The 18560-nt window shown below is 42.3% G+C and overlaps 2 protein-coding genes and 1 long non-coding RNA gene across 3 annotated transcripts; 1 reads left to right on the top strand and 2 right to left on the bottom strand.

Annotated features, from left to right (window-relative positions):
* Nucleotides 1–185: 185 nt before the first annotated feature.
* Nucleotides 186–2410, bottom strand: LOC141006732 (uncharacterized). Its single transcript, XM_073478953.1, has 4 exons — nt 1949–2410; nt 1487–1692; nt 872–986; nt 186–553 (listed from the first exon to the last, which is right to left on the bottom strand). The coding sequence occupies exons 1-4, from the start codon at nt 2408–2410 to the stop codon at nt 332–334; spliced, it is 1005 nt and encodes a 334-aa protein (XP_073335054.1). The 3' UTR covers nt 186–331.
* Nucleotides 2411–2565: 155 nt separating this feature from the next.
* Nucleotides 2566–5801, top strand: LOC141006584 (uncharacterized). Its single transcript, XM_073478795.1, has 4 exons — nt 2566–3320; nt 3509–3714; nt 3999–4113; nt 4261–5801. Exons 1-4 carry the CDS (start codon nt 2859–2861, stop codon nt 4474–4476), a joined length of 999 nt encoding a protein of 332 aa, XP_073334896.1. The 5' UTR covers nt 2566–2858; the 3' UTR covers nt 4477–5801.
* Nucleotides 5802–15998: 10197 nt separating this feature from the next.
* LOC141006779 (uncharacterized) lies at nt 15999–17285 on the bottom strand. The gene is made up of 3 exons (XR_012179946.1): nt 17173–17285; nt 16563–16677; nt 15999–16067 (listed from the first exon to the last, which is right to left on the bottom strand). It is a non-coding gene; the product is annotated as an uncharacterized lncRNA (long non-coding RNA).
* Nucleotides 17286–18560: the final 1275 nt, after the last annotated feature.

The raw sequence follows: 18560 nt of genomic DNA on the forward strand, positions 1-18560 counted from the left end.
TAAATCCTCACGTTAAAATATTTCAGCCAACTGTCACATCACGACAACATGTTTAATATTTAATATTACGATCGGGTGAATGTTTGACTTTTCATTCAATATAACAAACATTCACAGTGTTTACACAAACAGGAACCCAAACAGAAGAAGCACTTTACCTTTATTGAATAAAGCCATAAAACAAATAATATGTGTGTGAGGCCCTTTCATCGCTGCTTGAAAATGAATTATTATTGTTGTCATTATTGTTATTACTGGTTATATGTAGACTACAGTTGTTTTACAGCTGTTAGTATTTCTAATATTCATACTTCATTTATTATAGTTGTTGTTATTGTTGTAGCTTCTGTACATCTTCATGCTCGACAGACGACAGACATTCATTTAGCGGCTCAGCTCTCTCCAGTGGTGAGGAGACGTCGGGCCACAGTTTCCTGACTGACTCTGCAGCTTGTGGGAAGGTCTCAAATTCCCAAGACTTCACAATTGGAGCTTCTGCTTTGTCGCAGTACCTGAGGTTCTGTCTCAGTCGGGCAGAATCAAAGTTCAGCACCTGAAACAGAAAAAGAGACGATGGTGAGCAGCAATGGAGGAGTTTGGTTCACCAGTCTGTCCACTGGACAGAGCTCCAGGAGCAGAGGCTGCGTTAATGTTCATAACACATAAACTGAGCTGAGCTGCCTTCTAATAATGAAGCTTGTTAACATCATGAAGTCACGTTGGAAGTGGAACCTTTAAACAAAACCATCACTTTAAACAAAACCATCATCAACACAGACAAGCCGTCCTGTCTCAAATCAAGACCTGAGTCTTTAACCTCCATCAGTATCCTAATCTCTATAAAAAGTGAGAAGAATGAGCATGAAGGTACCTCTCTGTCCACATGCAGGGCGACGGCTACATTATCCCAAACATAATACTCAGGGTATGGCCCGACATCCCTCACTTCCATCTGCTGTTCATCAGGATTCAGGACCAACTCACACCTGAGAGAAAACAGACACAAAGGAAAGATCTGAACCTTTTGACTCAGTTCAGCTCTCCCTGCTGCGTTACTGCAGCTGTGGCAGCTGAAGAGAGTCAACCACAAATCGTATCCTCCAGGTCCCGGTCCTCCGTCCACAGACCTTCACAGGTGAAACACCTGGATGCAAAACAGCTGAACACCGAACACAAAGACTTGAGAGACGTCCTGTAAGAAGTTTTACTTTTTTAGCTGTGTGACTGTATTTTTCTGCTAATCCAAGAGCATTTTAAAGTTTACTTATCTTAAAAAGTAGAATCTGAACCCATAAAGAATTAAAGATTGTAATCTTAAAGGTAACTAGTAACTAAAGCTGTCAGACAGATGTAGTGGAGTAAACTGTACAATGTTTGTGTGTCTGGGATGCAGCTGAGTAGAAGTATAAAGTTGGACAGAATGTTAATACAAAAGTAAAGTAAAGTAAAGTGAAGTACTTCAGTACTTAAGTACAGTGTTTATTACCTGTGTGTCTTACACATGGCCTCAGGCCTCCAGATGAAGCAGCCGTCTCTGTAGGAGCAGACAGAGTTTGGGTCGTCAGTCAGCAGAGGACGGTCTGAGAACTGCTCCTGATTGGCTGGACTGTGCACCAGCACAACGTACTCCACTTCCTGTTTGTACAGGATGGTCTCGTACACCCGCATGACGGGCTGAGCATCGGAGCAAAACTGGAACCATGAAAGAGGTTTTAGTGGAAGAGTCCTCACAAACACTTTCATCAAGGTCTCTGTGTCACGAACACAACACACAGACCACATCGCCTTCATTCACTTTAAAGGGGCACTACGTAGTTTTAGAGAAGAAAGTTGTAATATTTACAATATTAATGAGGTAACAATACAAACTTTTGTCCATAAGTGAACCAACAAGCTGTTCTCATTTCTTCAACAAAACTACAGCCTGCTCCTTTAAGTAATCTACTACCTGCTGGCTGTAGGCCTCCAGCACCTCCTCCAGGGGGAAGGTGAAGCGGTACGAGCCCAGCCTGGAGCGCTCTGAGAAGGCCGGGGAGGTGGCAAACTTCCCCAGGAAGCTCTGCTGCATCTGGACCTGCTCCTCCGTCCGGTCGGGGTAGGTCGTCTCCAGGAGCCTCCTCTCAGCTGATGTTATGTCATCAGGCCCCACAGCCAGACTCCACCACAGCAGAGAGCCTCCATGTGGGTTCCTGAAGCCGTCATCTCTCCAGATGCCACGTAATCCAACTCTGTCTGTGTCGTGTTTCAGATGAGACACATGAAACTCTGGTCGGGGACAGGCAGGAATATTTTCTTTGAAGAGGTATTTGCTTTTCAAACCCTTTGCTTTCTCTTTCAAATCCTTCAGCTTCAGGTGCAAACTCTCAAAAACACGTTCCTCATATCCTCTCCTGTTGAACAGTCTCTTCATGGTCAGAAGAGGAATCATTTAAAAGTAATAATTTAATAAATTAAAACGACTAGAATACATTAAACGTCTTCTCTCTCGTCTGTCTTTGAGTGATCTCTGATCTCTTCAGGGAAATGAGTACTAACCACATCCCAGAGGTTTGTATCGGCCGTGGCTATAACACACGGTCTGAATGTGCTGTCAATGAGACCATGAGGAACAGTGCAGTAAAGAAAGAAAAGCCAACGGAAGAAGCTGATATGTGTAAGCTTTGACTCGCTGCTGTACTTCTCTTTTATCATGTGACGACTCACACTGCTTATTCAAACAATAAATGGATGTGGTTTATCATGTTGTCACACACTCAGCTGTTTGAGATCAGACACTCCTCTAGAAAGCAGAGGACAGTGAGCAGAGTGTAAACTGCAGGAATGGACTTTTAATTTGCCTTTTTAACCAACATCTGACCATGAGGACACAAAGAAACAGGAGAGGCTATGATGAACATGTGTTTGAAAGTCGGCACTTGAAGCTGAATGACTTGCAAGAGGAGGCTCGAGACTTGAAAAACAAATACCTCCCAAATGACTTTGACAATGCCTGTCCCCGACCAGAGTTTCATCTGTCTCATCTGCAACACGACACAGACAGAGATGGATTACGTGGCATCAGGAGGGATGACGGCTTCAAGAACACACGTGGAGGCTCTCTGGTGTGGTGGAGTCTGGCTGTGGGGCCTGATGACATAACATCAGCTGAGAGGAGGCTCCTGGAGACGACCTACCCCGACCGGACGGAGGAGCAGGTCCAGATGCAGCAGAGCTTCCTGGGGAAGTTTGCCACCTCCCCGGCCTTCTCAGAGCGCTCCAGGCTGGGCTCGTACCGCTTCACCTTCCCCCTGGAGGAGGTGCTGGAGGCCTACAGCCAGCAGGTAGGAGATTACTTAAAGGAGCAGGCTGTAGTTTTAGTGAAGAAATGAGAACAGCTTGTTGGTTCACTCATGGACAAAAGTTTGTATTGTTACCTCATTAATATTGTAAAAACTTTCTTCTCTAAAAATAAGTAGTGCTCCATTTATTTGTGAGGACTCTTCCACTAAAACCTCCTTTATGGTTCCAGTTTTGCTCCGGCGCTCAGCCCGTCATGCGGGTCTTCAAGACCGTCCTGTACAAACAGAAAGTGATGTACGTTGTGCTGGTCCACAGTCCGGTCAGTGATGAGCTGTTATCAGACCGTCCTCTGCTGACTGACGACCCAAACTCTGTCTGCTCCTACAGAGACGGCTGCTTCATCTGGAGGCCTGAGGCCATGTGTGGGACACACAAGTGAGACATACTGAGACAGTTTGAAACTGTTTAAATGTGTTGACATGTTGAGTCTGTGGTGCGTTTAAAATGTCCTCTTGAGGCAGAAACAGAGCCAATGTCATGACATCACTTCCTGTAAACTTCAACAGCATCCAGTTGTCTCAGTAGTGACAGTGAGCTGACTCAGTACGGCGTCATAAACACTTCAACAGTGTTTGTGTAATTACTCTCACTGCCAGAAGGGGGAGACAAAAGTTCTGCACTGCAGATTTAAAATCTTCGTTTGCTCTTCTTTATCTCAGCTATAGGTTGGTCCGGAGACCTGGTGAAAGGCGGATGGAGGTGGAGGAGGTGGCGCCTCGTCTCAGGTATTGTGTTTGGGATCAGGTCGCCGTCGCCCTGCATGTGGACAGACAGGTACCTTCACTGCTCATTCTCCTCTTTACAGACGGCCTCATGTGGATCTGCCAGTTCTGGTCCTGCATACTCTCTGGAAACATGTTTCATTCAGAGACCCTGCAGCTGTTCAGCTCATCATCTTCTTCTTCTCTTTTTCTGTTTTAGGTGCTGAACTTTGATTCTGCCCGACTGAGACAGAACCTCAAGTACTGCAGCAGAGCGTATCCTTCAATTACACCTCATTACAAGTTTGATGACTTCCCAGACGCTGAACAGATAGTTCAGATATTGTGGCCCAACTGTCCCTCACGACTGGAGAGAGCTGAGCAGCCGGATACAGAACCAGGGACACAACATGATGGCACCTTTATGGAACATTAACTGGAGATACAGTTAATTGTACTGATCCAAACATTTATCACTTACAGGCAAACCACAGATATGTTAAAACTTTGTTCAGTTCAGTTCAGTTCATTATCTTGACCGCTTTTCCGTGAGGGTCGCGGAGATGTTACCGCTTTATCCCCCCTTTCAGGGGGTTGCGGGGGCCAAATCCAGTTCTCATAGTGCGGAGGCCGGGGTTTATCCCTGGACGAGTCGCCAGCTCATCGCAGGGCCCTCTGACGGCAGAGGCTGCCACACAGGGTGCCAACTGCACGTCAGGAGCAGTTTTGGGGTTCAGTATCTTGCTCAAGGATACTTCGGCATGTAGCTCAGTTCCGCCCAGGGGAGCCGGGGTTCGAACCAGTCTGGTCACTGGTCACCTGCTCTACCCACTGAGCTACAGCCGCCCCCTTTGTTTCTTTCTGTTGTAAATTTACATTTATTTATGTTCATTTTTCAATTTTTTGTTGTGACAATAATGTGCTTACGTCTGGTTAGTTTGAGGACAAACACCACTCGGTTAAGGTTCAGAAAACATCATGTTTTGGTTTAAAATGCCTGTTTCTGTTGTCACAAACACGGCTGGAACATGTCCCTTCTCCTCACAAATATCCAGTGGTTTCACGTTTACAAATAATAAAACAAACAAAGTAAAATACAAAAATATCTGCTTTCGTTGCAACTAACACGGCGGAAAAATGTCCAAATGTCTCTTTAAAAATATCCAGTGGTTTCACTCTTAATGTTGAAATGCTGTCTCGAACAGTGGTGTCTTGCTTGTGAGACGTCTCACCAGGCTGTCGTGGCACCACTGTCCCCGCCACCTCCTCACATGAACGTCAGCTGATGTTGATAAGATACATTTTAAGCACATAAGTTAAATGTAACCGTGGTTTGCAGAAACGTACGACGCTCCGTTTGTGGTGAGTTTTCTCCATTTGTTACATCTCCTTTAACACTGGTGTTATTAATGTGGCTGTTTTACTCATCATGTTGTTTGTCTGTTTGTTGTTTTATCCTGTTTCTTCCTACTCGCTACAATCTTTAATTCTGAACCCTGTAAGGATGAAACTTGGACATCACAAGTGAACGACGTTGAAAAGAAGTTTATTCTGGCTCTTCTTTGGTTTTTGCTCAGTCGGCAACAACTAGATAAAAGATGTTAAGAAGGGTTTTGCACTGTAAACTCGTACTTTCTCTAACATTTTGAATGGATTTGTGCCTCTCTCATCTAATACTTTGAGCTCTGTGAAGAAATGAATGGGTTAATCTGTGGTGAAGGTTTATTTTTCTCTGCACTTTGAATAAAATTGATGAAATGATTGATTGTTTGAGTAAAATTATTTTAAAAGGAAATGTGCAAAAAGTCGCCTCAGATGAAAACTTGACACAACAGACTGCAGACGGCATCAGACACCACAACATTTATATTTTTGGAAATAAATACCAGCAGACTGTTGTTGGAGAAACTCACTGTGTGAAGTGAGATTAGTCCTCCTGTGATGTCACTCGAGTCAGCGTCTCGTTAGCGTCTGGTTATAATTGAAACACGTGTTGATGTGGAGTCAGACAGAAGTGATCTCACCACCTCTGCAGCTGCTCCTCATCTCTGCTGCAGGACACATCAGCTGCTAACACACTGTAATCTGCCGCCCAGCTGAAAGAGAAAGAGTTGCATTGTGGGTAATGTAGTCACCATTTGATCTTCTCCTCTTCTATCTGCTCTGATCTTAAAGCTCAACTGACAAAGACACTCGACTGATGTGCAAAACTGACATGTTTTAATAGCAACACCACATTTAACAAATACACCAGAAGTAAAAAATGAAATGGTTCATATTTAACAAAGTATTTTATATGTAAAGTCTGAAGTATAAGCAGTGACTACAGCTTTGAAATGAATTGTTCAAAACATAAAAACCATTTATCAGTGCAGAAGGTGAAGATGTGAACTGGGTGACCAGCAGGTGGCAGCATCATCATACAACTGATGTCTGACTTCAACATTAAAACCAGTTTGGATTTTGATCGATTGTCTTGAATCAGTCACACAAACTGCTGCAAGCTCAGAAGACAACAGTGGTGGAAGGTAAAGTCTGAGGTATTTGTACTGTGTTGTTTAAATAAATACATAAATACTCTCTGGATGGTCTCTGTTGTCTTAAATAAATACATTTAAGCAGGAAACAGACTTTATTAAGTCGTTTCAGCTGAGCTCCTGTCCTCTCTTTAGACGCCTACAGAGTCTGACACAAACACTCTCCAGGTTTTCTGATCTCTTAGCCGACATCCAGACGTCACACAGCCCTGTTGCACCGCAGGTAAGAAACACATACAGTGTTCTGACTTCCATCTTGTAGATTTTAACAGTGGCCATGTTCAAAACTGCATCACCAGGTGGTAAAGAGACAGACAGAGGTCAAAGGTCACAGACTCACATTCAGCCAAACATCCATCTAGAAATCAGTAAAAGACCTGATGCAAAAGAAAAGATGATTCCCAAAATGAAAAAGGAAACATGAGCACAAACTCAAACGAGTAAATAAAGAAGAAAAGGCACATTTCATTAAATAAATATACGTCTTTTTAATTAGCAACGTTTCATCATATTTAGTTATATTACATTATTTATTATATTATATTCAGCTCAGGCTCAGATTTAAACATGAATGATTGTAAATATCTAACATCTCTACAGCTCATTAAATTAACAGTTTCACAGATCTCTTAGTTGATTGTTACTTTTATAAAATATATAAAATTTCAAGTGTATTCATTGTACTTCATTGTACCAGTGTGCAAGAAAACAACACAACACAATTACCTGAGCACTTCCTGATATTAAAAACAGTTTAGGAATAAGAGCAAAGTTCAACTGGTGCAAAGTAATGAACCTGCAGCAGCACTGAGTGGAGCAGCTGCAGCTGAGAGGGAGCGACGTGTTTGTAAATGTTGTCATCCATCTTCTATTGACTGTCACCGGGGTTATCAAACTACAGCTCATCAGAAACATGAGCACACTCAGAAAATACACTTTTTACAACATCGCCCTCGTCCCTCTTCCAGACAGAAGTCGACTTTCTGAACGTTCGTCTGATTGTGACACCAAAATGTAGATTTCTCGGCTCAGTCTCCAGAATATAATGTTACCAGTTAACGTTCCTGCAAAACCTCAGACACGTGACATGTGTACGTGTCATATCACGTTCACATCACATGCTCGTTAGCCACCTGTCTCATCAGCAGGTGGAGAGGATGGTGGTGGAGTTATCACAGCCAACAAGGCTGCAGAACAACCGACTGCAGTTGAGTCACCACTGGAAAGATTAAAGGTCACCTGGAAACATTTCCAGCTGTTTTCTTGGCGACCGGCATCGACTGTTTTTCAAAGTCGGAACATCTCCATCTCTGATCGTGGCGACCAAAAAGGGGTATTTTAATCCGAACCATGATTTTTTCTAACCCTAACCAAGTGTTTTTTGAGCACAGAGCTGTGACGAGAGAGAAATAGAAAATTCAAGCTAAACAAACGTAAAGTTGCAACATAAAGAAACGTTCAGCTTGAACTCATCTGCGGTTTTGCAGAAACGTACGTAGCTAACACTTTTCTGCTCTTCAGCTTCTATCCATTCATCACTGGATCTGTGACTTGTCTGTCTGCTAATCAGCCATGAATGTTCTTGTTATCTTATGATTTGATGACAAACAGGAGGGATGTCAGGATGAGCAGGTCCTCTGGACTGTGCACTATCAAACATGAGTTAATCTCACCGTGTTATCATGGTCACTGACATCATCTCGCTCTTTTTCTTGCTCCTGTATCGAGCTCATATTTCCAATTAACAGAAATGTGCTGAAGACAAACTGTGACTTAGCTGTGAAGCTCTTTTCGGTGGTGAGGGAGGGTTGGAGTATAAGTTCATTACTAATTTAGCTTCTGGGAAGTCATCAAACTTGTAACGAGGTATAATTGAAGGATACGCTCTGCTGCAGTACGTGAGGTTCTGTCTCAGTCGGGCAGAATCAAAGTTCAGCACCTGAAACAGAAAAAGAGACGATGATGATGATGACGAGCAGAACAGCTGCAGGGTCGGGTCAGGGAGAGTATACAGGACTGGACTGTTAGCAGCCAAGCTAAATGCTAACTCAGATTATCAGTGTTAGATAACAGTGTAATACAGAGTGTAGAAACCACGATGTTACAGCAGAGTTCAGGTTAAATAAAGCAGATTTCAACAAAGATGAAAACTGTTATTTCTGTTAGAAATCAACAACTACATTTCCCATGAGGCTCTGATTTCATGCCTGTGGCTAACGGCACATTCGCGTCTGAGTAATCGTGATGGGATGTTTGGGGCACCAGATGTAGTTATGACATCACAGCAACTCTTTAAAGACGTAGTTCACCTGAATTAAGGTGCTGAAAAGACAAACTGAGCGCTGACATTAAAGTCCAGAACCTGCAGATCCACCTCGGACATCTCAACCAGTTTATCTCTTTGATGTGGACAGACTGATCCAGCGTCAGTTTCAGTTTTCTACAAAGACTTAAAAGATGATGTTACGTCTGTAAAGAGCAGAATGAGCATGAAGGCACCTGTCTGTCCACATGCAGGGCGACGGCAACATGATCCCAAACATAAAACTGAGGACGAGATGCCACCGTCTTCATCTCCATGTGCTGTTCATCAGGTCTCAGGACCAACTCACACCTGAGAGAACACAGAGACGAAGCAAACTGAAACAAACAGACTGAAACGTTTCTCCTGACAGCAGTGATGACTGAAACTCTACAGCCACATCACATATCAAACTTTAATGCAGGCATTTCACTTGCTGTCTTCTCTCTTCATATCTTATTAAAATGTCTCTGTAGTGAGATGTTTCTATTCCAGAAGAAGCAGCTGTCACGTACCATTTTCTCCTCGGCAAGTATTTCTGGTTCTCACCTGTGCGTCCCACACATGGCCTCAGGCCTCCAGGTGAAGCAGCCGTCTCTGTAGGAGCAGACAGAGTTTGGCTCGTCAGTCAGCAGAGGACGGTCTGATAACAGCTCATCACTGACTGGACTGTGGACCAGCACAGCGTACATCACTTCCTGTTTGTACAGGACGGTCTTGAAGACCCGCATGACGGGCTGAGCACCGGAGCAAAACTGGAACCATGAAAGAGGTTTTAGTGGAAGAGTCCTCACAAACACTTTCATCAAGGTCTCTGTGAATGTACTGATGTTTGAATTAGAGACGCACGATATGGATCTTTTCAGCCGATACCGATAACCAATAATAATTTATGGCTCTTGTCTACGCTGCGTTGCTCTGCACAGGCGCAGCAGCTGTACGCCATGAACGCACCAACAGCATCGTTCTTCTTCTTCTCTGTGTTTATTGGCGGCTGGCACACCAACTTTAAAGGTGCATACCGCCACATACTGTGTGTAAACGCTGTACTTGTCACGTCCACTAAAGCAATTTGGCCGGTCCGATATATATCGTACATCCCTAGTTTAAATCAATAATAACAGCAATAATAATGGTAATTTATATATATATATATATATATATATATATATATATATATATATATATATATATATATATATATATATATTAATGTAACCCCAGACTCATCCAAAGATTTCCAGCCCTGTCTCCAGGACACAAAATTAGCAGTTAATGGTGAATTAGGTAAATATTTAAACTAATAGATAAAACTTCCCAAGTTGATTATTGACATTATTATTTTTTCTATTACAAGTTTTCTGATATTTTCTGATTAAATATGCAAATGAGGTCATCTAACTAAAAGTGTAGGAATTAGTAAAAACATCCAGAACAGAAATCTGAACTAAAATAAACACACACATTTATATTTGTTGATGTTTTCTTTCCACTAATCTGAAAGAAGACGTGTTATAGAAGCAAAATCTCAAAATTGACGAGTGTATAATAAATTGGGTCTTTCGACCTGTCGGGTCTCTCTGCACCTCCGACAACAGATCGCTCAGCTGACCCTCAGTACCTGCTGGCTGTAGGCCTCCAGCACCTCCTCCAGGGGGAAGGTGAAGCGGTACGAGCCCAGCCTGGAGCGCTCTGAGAAGGCCGGGGAGGTGGCAAACTTCCCCAGGAAGCTCTGCTGCATCTGGACCTGCTCCTCCGTCCGGTCGGGGTAGGTCGTCTCCAGGAGCCTCCTCTCAGCTGATGTTATGTCATCAGGCCCCACAGCCAGACTCCACCACACCAGAGAGCCTCCATGTGGGTTCCTGAAGCCGTCATCCCTCCAGATGCCACGTAATCCATCTCTGTCTGTGTCGTGTTTCAGATGAGACAGATGAAACTCTGGTCGGGGACAGGCAGGAATATTTTCTTTGAAGAGGTATTTGCTTTTCAAACCCTTTGCTTTCTCTTTCAAATCCTTCAGCTTCAGGTGCAAACTCTCAAAAACACGTTCCTCATATCCTCTCCTGTTGAACAGTCTCTTCATGGTCAGAAGAGGAATCATTTAAAAGTAATAATTTAATAAATTAAAACGACTAGAATACATTAAACGTCTTCTCTCTCGTCTGTCTTTGAGTGATCTCTGATCTCTTCAGGGAAATAAAAACTAACCACACCCCAGAGGTTTGTATCGGCCAAATCAAACTGGACAAAAGAGAGACAAAACCAAACCAACCCACAGACACAGGACTGTTTTAACAGTCATTTATCAGATTCAGGAAGGAGCGTCCACCTTTAATGTTGACTGAAACATCAGATCAGATCATCTCATTTGACTGCCATATGTGATGCTGCTCGCCATAACAGACATGTTGTTTAGTCTGACATCAACACCATGTGACTCGTTGTCTAAATTTAGCCTGAAGAGAAATATTTTTACTCTTTACTTACGAATCAAAAGAAAGTCTTTGTAAATCATTCTTCATTATAAAAACAACCATAAGCACGACAGGAACAAAACATGAAACAGACAGTTTTTCATTTCTGCCACCAGGCGTCTCAAATCAAAACAGACAGAAGCGTCCAGGGAGACGTTGTCCTGATTATTTAACAACCACCACAGCACGATATAAAACCTGTCCTCTCAGGCACTGATGTTCACAGACGAGGTGATGTCTTTAAGTTTTCCTCTCGTTATGTTTCGTCTCGTTCTCAGACTTCCTTCCTCTCTGACTCTCTGCTGAAGTTACAGCGACAGGCGACCAAATGAAACGTTACCTTGAGGTAACGACTCAACAATCTATCTTTCACCAGAATCGCATTGAGCACCGGTTCTCCTTTGTGTCCGGCTCGTTTGCATGATTAAATTCTTGTGATTTCATTCATTCAACCCATTTCAAGATAAAACCACATCAGACAGGTACAATCAACAAACAAACAAGCGACTATGAAGTTTCTGTCGACTCACCAATGATATCTTCTCTTATTCCTAAATGTCCAGTGGATCATTTCAGTAAAATATTGAGTCCAAAACAAAGTATTCATGAATAAATGGTGATGAAACAGCGACAAACTGCGATCGTGGAAGCTTTTTAAATTCTTTTATCTGCCCCAAAACTCCACTATTTCAAAGCAAAGTGTCATTGAACTGCAACACAGAGTTACCTAAGATGGCTGCCGACCTCTGAAGTATTGATTGACAGCTCATTTGACCAGTTAGGAGCTTCTATGCGCGACCTGTGACCTGCAACAGCAAACGAGTGATTTAATAAACATGAGACCCGCTCCTTGTTCCATCCCCTCTCTCCTGAGCCAATTACACAGCAGCTTTGTGTCGGCATCGTGTAGCCGATGAGATTTCAAATCCTGCAATATGCAGTTTATAGAGGTTTTCCAAGGCCTGAACATGGAAATGATGTGAACAAAGTTGTCACAAAGTTAGTGTAAATAAGGAATTAAAGAGCTATAGTTAGTGTTTGCCCCTGTAACACTCAGGCAGGGATTTTTGTGCCGGGCACCTGGATATTTCAGCTCATCTGCAGGATGACTTTTTGCATTAAAAAGATTCAGGTGAGAAACGATAAATAATTCAGTGTGTTCAGACTCCTGTCGACGACGGAAACACTTACAGAGCTTATAAAAAATATCAGACTGTGACCTTCAGAAGAGCCCGACACCTCCTCCAGATGGTTCAGCACCAGCTTCGACTGTACTTTGGGCTCCACTGGGAGAGACGGTTTAGGATAATCTTACACACATTTTCAGGAATGTTAACAGGTTTAATGAAAATGTCATTGAATCATCAAAGTCCACATGCAGTTGAACTTCTGTTCACACTTACATATAATACTAAAAAGTACGAACAGTTGTTGGCAATGTTTCCGCAAACGCTAGATATCTTAAAACTTTACATTTCTTTAGGTTCAATTTTCAGTCTTATGTTGTGACATCACTGCGCCTACGGTCTGGTTGGGTTTAGGAAAATAAGGCTTAAAATACCTGGTTCTGTCGCCACAAACACACCTGCAAAATGTCCCGATGTCTCATTAAAAATATCCAGCCGAATACATTTAATGTGAATGTGTGAATTTGACACATATTGTAGAAATGTTGATATGTATGACAAACATTTGACTCTGGTGATTGTGCTGGAGTAAAAATCAGAGCAGGACACAACACAAGGGAGGAAAGACACAACGATTGCCTCTTTGCATGAGTCTACTCTCCATCCATGCGGCTTGTTTTCATACAACCAAATAGATTTAATTTCAGTCTGTATTTGCATAAAGCAGAAAGTCCACCAGCAGCCAAGAGCCAACAACCACAGCTTTCTTGTTACACAATCAGAATCTGAATCGTCGGTGACACACGCACACGTACAAGGACTCAAATCAAACTAAAGTAACGAGCCTGTTTTGAAAATGTGAGGAGGAGAAAGTTCAGATATTTGTGTTCAGATGTAGAGAGGGAAAGTCAAAGAGATACTCAAGTAAAGCACAGATACCTGAAACATCTACTCAAGTACAATAACTAAGTATTTGTACTTTGTTACGTCCCACCTCTGGGGACACTGGGGACGTGTCCACAGCACTTTTACTGAAAAAATATCCTGCACCCAGAAATGTAGACTTACAAATGAGATTAAACGAATGTTGATGTGCCATTAAACAATCATTACATTACACATGTGTTGAAGACGATTTAAAATAATGTTTTTTAAGTCTGAGCAACAACGATCAAATTCAAATAAAGACTAAGAAATGTGATGTTCAGGACTGTACTGTACAACACAGTGTGGCAAAGACGGTTGTGTGCAGCATGTGTCACCAGCTGGTCTGTACTGCTTTATAAAACAAAGCATCAGTATGATAATGAAGGAACGCACACGCAGCAGACTTGATAATGTCGCATGCTAACAGCGTTCCTCATCCTGATCCTATCATCTGTGTCGACCTGCAGGCCTCGTCTCACTGCCTCCCTGTATCTTCTGATCCCGGTGGTTTGGTGTCTGATCGTATCGTTCAGTCTGGGTCATGCATTGATTTTTGTATGTGATATCTAATATGCAACATTACTGTGGCAACATCATTTAAAAGTTGACTTTACTTTGAAAAAGTCAGGAAACCGATGACCTCAGAATAACCAGACAAAGAAGATTAAATTGAAGTTGTACGAGCTAAAAAGATTAAACAAATTAAAATGATTACTCTACGGTACTTGGTAATTCTGAGGTCATCGGTTCCCTCATTTCTTTTAAAGTCACTGTCAGATTTCACAGTGTACTCTTCTCTTCTGACAAGCATCTTCTCCTGGAAGAAACAAATCATCACACAGAAAACAAAATGTGCTGGACAAACTTCAGCTGATGCCACAGTGGAGAAGAAATTCCTGTTTACTTGTTTATTTGACAAAAGTTCTTGAGAACTTGTTTCAGGTTCAGCCGACACTGAACTTATCTGGTGCATGTAATTATTGTAGTTTGTTAATTGAGTCATTCATTTATTTATTTGTTTTTGACTTTGGGTAGTTTTGGTCGTGGGTATATATACATACTCACATCATATCCTGCCAATACAGCTCGCTGACTGAACTGAAACTGAATGCAGTCTTCTAGCCGCCTCTGGCTTTGTGAAATTGTGCAACACATTTTTTTATTTCTTATCATTTCTATATCTGTGTTGTTAGTCGTGCATTGTGTGCAGAGCCGGTTGTAAGTGTCGATCATATCAGAGAGCGCCGCTGTGTGACGATCGAGGAGATAAAAAAGTTTTGCTATTTGAGCCTCTGCAGAGTGAATCAGACTGAACCTGCTGCTCCATCACGTCAGTGGATTTGCATGTCTGAAATAGTCTAATTTCAGTCCAGGGAGGCAGAGTTATGTAAAACACAGTTTCTCAGTCGTTAAACAGCTTCCAGCGAGGACACAGAAGTCATGAGCTGCTGAATATTTCTGACAATCTGAGCAGTTTTATGAGAAACAACTTGTTTATGATGTTTTGCTAATTTAGCAATCAAGTGTCTGGGTGTTTCAGTAGTGAATCAAAATGCCCCAAAATATGTCCAGTGGATCCACTTCAGGAGCACCTTTAGCCCAAAACACAGTATTCATGAATGAATGGTGGTGAAACATTGTCAAACTGCGATCGTGGATGCTTTTTTATGCTTTTATCTGCCCAAAACGCCACTATTTCATAACAAAGTGACACTCGACTGCAACACAGACTTACACAAGATGGCTGCCGACCTCTGAAGTATTGATTGACAGCTCACTTGACCAGTTAGGAGCTTCTATGCGCGACCTGTGACCTGCAACAGACATTCGGTTCCCTCCTCCCACGCGAACCTCTGGATGATTGACGCATCACGTAGCCAATGAGACTTCAAATCCTGCAAAATGCAGTTTATAGGAGTTTTGGAGCTGCTGAATATTTCTGGAAATCTGAGCAGTTAAATGACGTGAAATTAAGGAGCGATTATTTTTATTAAATGTTGTAGAAAGCACAACTGTTTTGTTTTTAATGTATTAATCTTTAATATAATAAGACCACAAATCAACTTCACAGAAACATAATGAAACAAGAAAATGAACATTTGACAGAGTTTGGTTTGTTTTTTTAAAAAAAATCTTCAATTGACCGAGTTTTACTACGTACAGTGAATATTACGATCGGGTGAATGTTTGACTTTTCATTCAATATAACAAACATGTACAATGTTTACACAAACAGGAACCCAAACAGAAGAAGCACTTTACCTTTATTGAATAAAGCCATAAAACAAATAATATGTGTGTGAGGCCCTTTCATCACTGCTTGAAAATTAATTATTATTATTGTTGTCATTATTGTTATTACTGGTCATATTTAGACTACAGTTGTTTTACAGCTGTTAGTATTTCTAATATTCATACTTCATTTATTATAGTTGTTGTTATTGTTGTAGCTTCTGTACATCTTCATGCTCGACAGACGACAGACATTCATTTAGTGGCTCAGCTCTCTCCAGTGGTGAGGAGTCGTCGGGCCACTGTTTCCTGACTGACTCTGCAGCTTGTTGGAATTTCTCGAACTCGTCAGAAGGTATAATTGTAGGATATGCTTTGCTGCAGTACCTGAGGTTCTGTCTCAGTCGGGCAGAATCAAAGTTCAGCACCTGAAACAGAAAAAGAGACGATGGTGAGCAGCAATGGAGGAGTTTGGTTCACCAGTCTGTCCACTGGACAGAGCTCCAGGAGCAGAGGCTGCGTTAATGTTCATAACACATAAACTGAGCTGAGCTGCCTTCTAATAATGAAGCTTGTTAACATCATGAAGTCACGTTGGAAGTGGAGCTGAACCGACCCGTTCAGCTCCTCTCAGCTCCGAGTCAACGGACGCATTCAGCACCAAACATATGACAATGAATTGTATTTGTATTATCACAGATAACAGTGAAATAAATCTAATGAACAAAAAACTGATTATTCTACTGAAGATTATTTATTTTTTTACTTTCTTCAATAAAAAAATATTCCCTCCTCGTCACCTTTAAACAAAACCATCACTTTAAACAAAACCATCACTTTAAACAAAACCATCACTTTAAGTGAAATACTGAAAACCAGACTCAAACACATAAATAAAGTGAGAAGAATGAGCATGAAGGTACCTCTCTGTCCACATGCAGGGCGACGGCAACATTATCCCAAACATAAAACTCAGGGTTTGGCCCGACATCCCTCACTTCCATCTGCTGTTCATCAGGATTCAGGACCAACTCAAACCTGAGCGAAAACAGACACAAAGGAAAGATCTGAACCTTTTGACTCAGTTCAGCTCTCCCTGCTGCGTTACTGCAGCTGTGGCAGCTGAAGAGAGTCAACCACAAATCGTATCCTCCAGGTCCCGGTCCTCCGTCCACAGACCTTCACAGGTGAAACACCTGGATGCAAAACAGCTGAACACCGAACACAAAGACTTGAGAGACGTCCTGTAAGAAGTTTGACTTTTTTAGCTGTGTGACTGTATTTTTCTGCTAATCCAAGAGCATTTTAAAGTTTTCTTATCTTAAAAAGTAGAATCTGAACCCATAAAGAATTAAAGATTGTAATCTTAAAGGTAACTAGTAACTAAAGCTGTCAGACAGATGTAGTGGAGTAAACTGTACAATGTTTGTGTGTCTGGGATGCAGCTGAGTAGAAGTATAAAGTTGGAAAAAATGGTGATACCCAAGTAAAGTAAAGTAAAGTACTTCAATACTTAAGTACAGTGTTTATTACCTGTGTGTCTTACACATGGCCTCAGGCCTCCAGATGAAGCAGCCGTCTCTGTAGGAGCAGACAGAGTTTGGGTCGTCAGTCAGCAGAGGACGGTCTGAGAACTGCTCCTGATTGGCTGGGCTGTGCACCAGTATAACGTACTCCACTTCCTTTTTGTACAGGATGGTCTCGTACACCCGCATGACGGGCTGAGCACCGGAGCAAAACTGGAACCATGAAAGAGGTTTTAGTGGAAGAGTCCTCACAAACACTTTCATCAAGGTCTCTGTGTCACGAACACAACACACAGACCACATCGCCTTCATTCACTTTAAAGGAGCACTACGTAGTTTTAGAGAAGAAAGTTTTAATATTTACAATATTAATGAGGTAACAATACAAACTTTTGTCCATGAGTGAACCAACAAGCTGTTCTCATTTCTTCACTAAAACTACAGCCTGCTCCTTTAAGTAATCTACTACCTGCTGGCTGTAGGCCTTCAGCACCTCCTCCAGGGGGAAGGTGAAGCGGTACGAGCCCAGCATGGAGCGCTCTGAGAAGGCCGGGGAGGTGGCAAACTTCCCCAGGAAGCTCTGCTGCATCTGGACCTGCTCCTCCGTCCGGTCGGGGTAGGTCGTCTCCAGGAGCCTCCTCTCAGCTGATGTTATGTCATCAGGCCCCACAGCCAGACTCCACCACACCAGAGAGCCTCCATATGGGTTCTTGAAGCCGTCATCCCTCCTGATGCCAGGTAATCCATCTTCGTTTGTGTCGTGTTTCAGATGAGACAGATGAAACTCTGGTCGGGGACAGGCAGGAATATTTGTTTTTGGGAGGTATTGGTTCATCAAACCCCTTGCTTCCACCTGCAAATCTCTCAGCTTCAAGTGCCGACCTTCATAATAATGTTCCGTATGACCTCTGCTGTTTATCCGTGTGTCCATGGTCCGATGGAGAATGAAGTAGATGAAAAAGACAAATTAAAAGCCTTTACTGTTACTTGACTGTCTGCTCGCTCGTCTCTGCTCACAAGAGGAGTGATCTCTGATCTCAACAGGGAGGGTATATTAACTACAATGAAGGTGTGGCATTAGAGTAAACAAAAGGAGAGAAACCAGCCAATGAGTACTTGTCCTTCAGTTTTTTCCTCATAAACATCTCATATTCTTTCCATTCCTATTCTTTTACAGTAATATTCTATATGTGAACCATTCCGTCTGACTTTGACTTTGTGTCTGTCGTTTAAACTAGCTACCATCATCACCCAAGGAGCTGAAAACAGAGCAGCTGGACCAACTGTCTTCACCAGACAGACTGGCAGCATGAATTAACTGGCTCCACTCACTGGACGCTGTTTAAAACTGTTTTACATAAGCAAATCTCCCTGCACTCAAATTACACTATTCAA

The sequence above is a fragment of the Pagrus major genome, chromosome 13 (assembly GCF_040436345.1).
Source record: "Pagrus major chromosome 13, Pma_NU_1.0".
NCBI classification, from domain to species: domain Eukaryota; kingdom Metazoa; phylum Chordata; class Actinopteri; order Spariformes; family Sparidae; genus Pagrus; species Pagrus major.